The sequence below is a fragment of the Vitis riparia genome, chromosome 15 (genome assembly GCF_004353265.1).
Source record: "Vitis riparia cultivar Riparia Gloire de Montpellier isolate 1030 chromosome 15, EGFV_Vit.rip_1.0, whole genome shotgun sequence".
NCBI lineage: Eukaryota > Viridiplantae > Streptophyta > Magnoliopsida > Vitales > Vitaceae > Vitis > Vitis riparia.
Genome location: NC_048445.1, coordinates 1,382,489 through 1,388,899, shown reverse-complemented (window position 1 = coordinate 1,388,899; position 6,411 = coordinate 1,382,489). Strand labels below are relative to the sequence as shown.

The following is a 6,411-nucleotide window of genomic DNA, read 5'->3' as shown; positions in this document are numbered from 1 at the left end:
ACGCATTCTAAAAGAAATCCAAAATTTCCTAAAAGAATCGATTTTTTTTTTTTAATTTATCCAAATATGAAAAGGGAATGATGGCCTTCTTAAATACATTTCTAATGAAAGTACCATTAAAAACAGTATATATAAATCATTAAAAACATCATAAAAATTGACTCCTAAAACCGAAGAGAATTTTGGTAAATAAAAAACAAAAACTTTATAATTTTTTTTCTTTATTCCTATATGTTTGTCATATAATATAGTAAAACTCTTATAAAATAATACTCTCGGAATTAAGAGAAATTATTATATTAAGGAGGTTATTGATTTATCAATAAATAAATAATTTATTAATTTAATGATAAATGAATATTTATTCATTTATAAAGAGTAATATGTTTTTACTTTTATTAGAAGCCTTAGAGACTATTTTTAAAAAATTATTATTAATTATAAATGATAAAAAGACTTCTAAAAATAAGAGGTGTGGTTGTGGATTCGTATTTTTCAAATGCGTTCAATGAAACTCATTTTTATTTGTGAAAAAATAATTTTTGAAAAAGTTGAAATCATCACTTATTTTAGTTTATTTTTTAAAAAAATAAGAAAAATTCTTTATTTGTAAAAGATGTTTTTACGAGAATGAATTAAGAAAATGAACTTTTTTTAATACATATCATACAAAGGCCTTTTAAGGATTCATGAAAATATTATTATTTTATTTATTAACTTAGTACACCACCTTCGAGTTGGAACCAAAAGATTTTATTATTTAAGTTAGGTTATTAAATTATTTAATATTCATTTATTGAAGTTTTATAGTACATAAAATAAAACAGTATAATAAACAATAGGATTAAAATATATTAAAAAAATAGCTTCGTTATTTTAATTGAATTGGAAGCTGAAAATAAAGATATAGAGGAGCCAAACTCATTCTAACATTGTCCACCAGGCCCTCCAAAAAAAAATGTCTGACCCAAACCACTATCAGTGAGAGGACCAGCTTCATAACACTTAGGATTGTCCGCAAGTCTCGAAATGCCTTCGCTTTCAACATCCACAAATATCCCTCCATCCTCGTATTGATACTTAAGCTTCCTCATAAAGCATGCGGCACCCTCTCCTTCCTCTGGAAAATGGCCACTGCCCATGGGGGGTAAAGGTTGGCTTGGACTGAATACTTCTCCTCCCCAATATAGCTCCCTGGCAACCCGAAAGATACCAAACAGTTGTTTAGGCCAGTACCCCAACTCCTGGCCATCTACAAGTAACCACCAATGATCTGTGAATTGATCCTAAGAAACACACAGAAAAAAGAAAGAAAAAAAGAAAAAAAAAAGTTATGTCAACATGTTTGGGAACTGTTGCTGAAAGTAGTTTTTGCTGTATAGAAGAGAAAAACATTGTTTAAGTCAAGAAAATGTCTGGCAAACTTTTAACTGAAGATAGGTTTTTAGAATGTCATGAAATTAAGTAATTTTTTTGGGATAAATTTGAGATGTTTTTTATAGTATGGTAAGAAATAAAGAATTTACTTATAAATGCATATTCCTCAAAACAAAAACAAAAAACAAAAAAAATTAAATTAAAATTAAAATTAAAACTATTTTTCATATTTGAGTTTCCAAATATATTATTTTTCCTAAAAATGAAAATAAGTTAAAAGTCTTAAAGGATTTGGTAAATTAACTTCACTTGGTGTCTGATATTTTATTGAATATAAAAAGTTAAAATATTTGATTTTTTTCTATTTAATTAAATTATCTAAGTTCAATTTAATTATGTTGATTGATATTAATATATTAATTTTAGTTTAATTGAAAAAATCAAATATTTTGATTTTTTTCTATTTAGCCAAAAAATAAAAATTATTAATATATATCAATCTTAATTTTTTTATAAGCATAATTTTAGATTTAAATAAGAATAAATTAATTATTTTGATTTAATACTTAAAATCAATTTTAATTTTAAGTTATAATATTAGGATTTTTTTTATCAAATATGATTAATTTATATAATAACTAAAATTAAGTTATTAAATTATTAAGTCATTAAATTAATTTACTAAGCACCCTCTTAAAAAAAATTGTTTTGGTAATTTCTCTCCTATTTTCCTTAGGATAATTTTTTTCTTAACTTTTTCATGGCATCAAAAATTAAAACAAAAATGATACTCCTTTAACGATTTTTTTTTCTTATTAATTTTCCGCTAAGTAAACATTACTTCAAGAGAGATGAACAAATCATGAGGATATACCAACCTTGGATATAGACAGTTGAATCCCAGCCTGGGCCCCACGGTAGGTAGAAGTGGGAAGTTCAACGCCCAGTGTACGGTGAGGGTGGGTTATGATAAACCCTGGGCAAAGAAGATCATAGCAACCGGTTGTCGCACCATTATCTGCCTGCAATAATAATATCAAAACCAAATCTGGTTAATAAAGATTATTTTAATTTTAAACCAAAGTCCTAATTTAAACTACACTTGCTTCTAACAAAAGAAAATTTAGGATATGTTTGGTAATTATTTTTTAAAATAATTTTAAAAAATAAATTTTGACTTGTTTTATAAAATAAAGATTTGTTTGAGAATCTGAAATATTTTTAATATGTTTTTAATATTTTTAAATATATTTTAAAAATAATTTTTATATTCAATGTTGTATTTTTAATTATTTTATATGCTTATATAATTATTTTCTAAAATAGTTTTCAAAAAACAAGTCAAAATGATAGAAAATATGTTTTTTATAATACAATATTTTCTATTCTTTAAGGACAAAAAATAATTTTTAGTTGTCAAATATGTTTTCTTATTGTCAGACATATTTTCTTGTTTTTTTGTTTTAAAAAAAAAAAAAACTATTCTTGAAAACAGTTGTCAAACAAATTTTTAGATGATATTTGTTTTTTGGTTGAATTTGGTTTTTTCTATTCAGCTAAAAATGACCTGTTGACATTATCCAATATAACTAAATTGAACTTATTATCAATAAGTTCAATTTAGTTATGTTGGATGATGTCAACAGAAAAAAGAAAATATTTTAACTTTTTCTGTTCAGCTAAAAAACAAACACAAACTTAGTCTATCAAGAAATGAAAATGAAAATCTCTTAACACACACACAATTTTGAAATCTTATAAACATTAAAAGTGTTTTCTAAAATCATTATCAAACAAATTTTAAAACATGTTTAACAGTGATTTTATAAAATATTTTTACTCCTTCTAACACTCGAAAAATAAAAAAAAATTAAGTATTAGAAGTATTAAAATAACTTATTAAAAGCACTTTTAAAAGCACTTTTAATATTTTCTTTTCCCTACTTGATATTGTCTAAAAACCAAACGTAACCTCACAAGTTTTAAACGCTTACGGTCCAATATGTAAATAAGTGAGTCTTGTTGTCACCATATCTTGGCTCATACACCTGCAATTTCAAAAGAGTGTTTTTAGATATATAAAATAAAGTAGTTGAGATGAAGAGGTTAAGATTCAAGATACTTACTGTCCATCCCACAGATATGTCACAGTCATCAACTCCACCAGCGACATAAATTAGAGCAGTACTAGATTGTTCCGGTGACGAAAGCGTAGGATTGTACACATTAAAGTCGCTTTGGATTCCATAATACTTCGAAAGTGACAATGCATTTGTATATAGCTTTGCAGACTGATGCAACAAAATACCACGTTAGTAATTGATTCAAAGTTAAGAGCTTATAATCTAACTCAGTGGTAAAAATTTAAATCCCAGATTACTCGAAAAATGTTTGATTCTTCGGCTAGTGGATGACTATTTTCAGCGTATCTTCTGGTACGGAGTTTCGGAAGAGCTTGGGCTCGTATAAGATCTTCCTTCTGTGTTCTTCGAATTGGAACTGTTCCAATTGGGCACCCTATCCCTTTGCCCAGTACTGATGGTGTCTTCTTTTCTTTCACAAATTTCGGAGGACGATTAAATGTCATCTGTTTGAAAATTAAACACAATTTAGTGCTTAAAATTTGGTGGAAAAGTATTCGTAAGGTATGATTCACTTGAATATCAACGTAATAACTACCTGAACTTCATGATTTTTAAGCAAAGGATGATCCAATGATGGCTGTTTGTGAATGTCCACGCAATTAAAAATTTCGCCATTGTCTGTCTACAAATAGAAAAATTACCCATTTGAGAATCACTTACAGCAACCGTAGATAAAGTAATTAAAAGTAAGATTAGGTGGTGTTTGTTTTTTTTTTTACTTTTTGCTGAAAGCAATTTGTTTTCAGAATTTAAGTTGTTTGTTTTTCTATTTTTTTATTACTTATTATAAACTTTTTACTAAACAGAAAAAAATCAAAATATGTAACTTTTTCTAAATAGAAAAAATAACATATTGGTTTTTCTTTATTTTTTAATACTTGATAAAAATGAAATATTACAAAAACAAACAACTTAATATTTAATACTAATAAGCATTAAGTTTCTATTTAAAATTAAGTAAAAAAACAAACATCATCTAAGAAAAAAAAATTATACAAAAGAGTAAAGAAGTGGATTTACTTTAATGGTCTTAACACCAGGCTTATTTAAAATCTTGAGTTGTCTTTCTAGCTCGAGATCTTCTTCTCTTGAAATGCTCCAAACTCCATTAATATCAACAACAATCAAAAGAAGTAACACAACATAACAACTCATCATCTTTTTGAGAGCCATCTTTGTCCAGTGTTTACTCTTGCATGTAGTATATACATATATAGAGTGATAATATAATAATTTGATTTTATCTATCAAAAGAAATCATTTAAAATATTGTGCTCCTTATAGAAGAAAATATTGTACTCATGTTGGCAAGAAGATAATATGAATGGATAATTTTTTGCTCCTTATATAGAATATAAATTTAAAATATTTTCATCAAAATAGGTTTTCATAACATCTTCTACTAGTTAAAAAAAGAAAAAAAAAAAAGGAAAAAAAACCATCACAAATGTTTTTTTTTTCAAAGTGTTTTTCAACATTTAAAAAAAAATTATTTGAAATTACCTTTTTTAGTACATTAATGAAATTATTGAAAATATTGTTCCAATAATAGAATTAGTTAAATCATAATACCCAAATGAGTGCAAATTTGTTTATTTACTTGCTTGATTAGAAAAATGTTAAACAGGTATAAATATCATGAGAGATTGAATTGAAAATATTTTTCCAATATTAGAATTAATTAAATCATAATATCCCAATGAGAGAGCTTGTGGCAAGTGGGAAGCATTTTTTGAAAAATGAATGGGTGTTTTGTGCACCATATATGGAATTTAAACATAAAAAATAAAAAAAAATAAAAAAAATTCTATTAAAATAAATCTTATATTTTCTTCTTGTAGCTAAAAAAAATCTACTATTAATTTTTTATTTTTTTTAAGTTTCTTTCAAAGTTTAAAAAAATATATTTTTTAATTACCTTTTTTTAGTACAACTAACGAGAGAGAAATTTATTTATTTACTTTCTTAATGGGATTGCATTGAAAATGTTGTCCCGATAATAAAATTAATTAAATCATAATATCCAAATGAGGATATATATTATTTTCTTATTTATAATTCAAAAAATTGCAAAGCATTCTTCATATTTTGAATTTTTGCTCAAAAATATCTTACAAAATAAATAAAAGTACCTAAAATTAATTTTGAAAAATAATGTGTTTTTAGAATAAATTCTCAAATAGCTATTTTTATGGAAAGTTTACTAGACCTATTTTCCAAACAAGATGGTTATGTTTGGTTCTCGAAAAATACTAAGAAAAAAAAATGTAAAGGAAAATGATTTTTTCATGTTTGGACTCCTATGAAAAATATAAAAATAAAATAAAATATAATTAAAACTAATTAAAAACTTACGTAGTTTTAAATTATTTAATCTTTATATTGATGAGTTAAAATAAATAAAATGAGTTTGAAGTAACAAAAAAAATAATTTATTAACTTTAAATCTATTTTTTTATTTTCCTTCACTTTTTTTTTCCTTCTACTTTTCCTTTGTATTTTCTTTCTCTTATATTTTCCCTCAAATTTTCTAGGAACCAAACATTGCAGATAAGTTTTTCCCTATTTTGCGATCTTGAACCATTTTGATATTTTTTTTCTATTTGTTTTGATGTTTTGAACAAAACAACTTGTGTGGGTTATAATTTCAATTTTTAGGTATCCAAAAATTCATGGTGTGTTCACCCATGGCCTGATCCTGATTTAATGGGCTGGACAGGTTTGGGCCCACAGTTTACGAAACAGTGTTGACCTGTGTCGACAAGAGCCTAGCCCATAGTTGGAAAATGAGTGTCATATCTGTAATTTTAGTGAAAAGAGAGGGTATTTTAGGATTTTGCGTAGGCCTATTACACTCACCAGAAATAACTATCTTGGATCCCGTAAACCC

The 6,411-nt window shown here is 25.4% G+C and overlaps 1 protein-coding gene across 1 annotated transcript; it reads right to left on the bottom strand.

The window, feature by feature from the left end:
• Positions 1-926: 926 nt before the first annotated feature.
• Positions 927-4,694, bottom strand: LOC117932574. The gene is made up of 7 exons (XM_034853851.1): positions 4,542-4,694; positions 4,057-4,143; positions 3,758-3,964; positions 3,504-3,668; positions 3,372-3,425; positions 2,256-2,399; positions 927-1,286 (listed from the first exon to the last, which is right to left on the bottom strand). The coding sequence occupies exons 1-7, from the start codon at positions 4,692-4,694 to the stop codon at positions 927-929; spliced, it is 1,170 nt and encodes a 389-aa protein (XP_034709742.1).
• Positions 4,695-6,411: the final 1,717 nt, after the last annotated feature.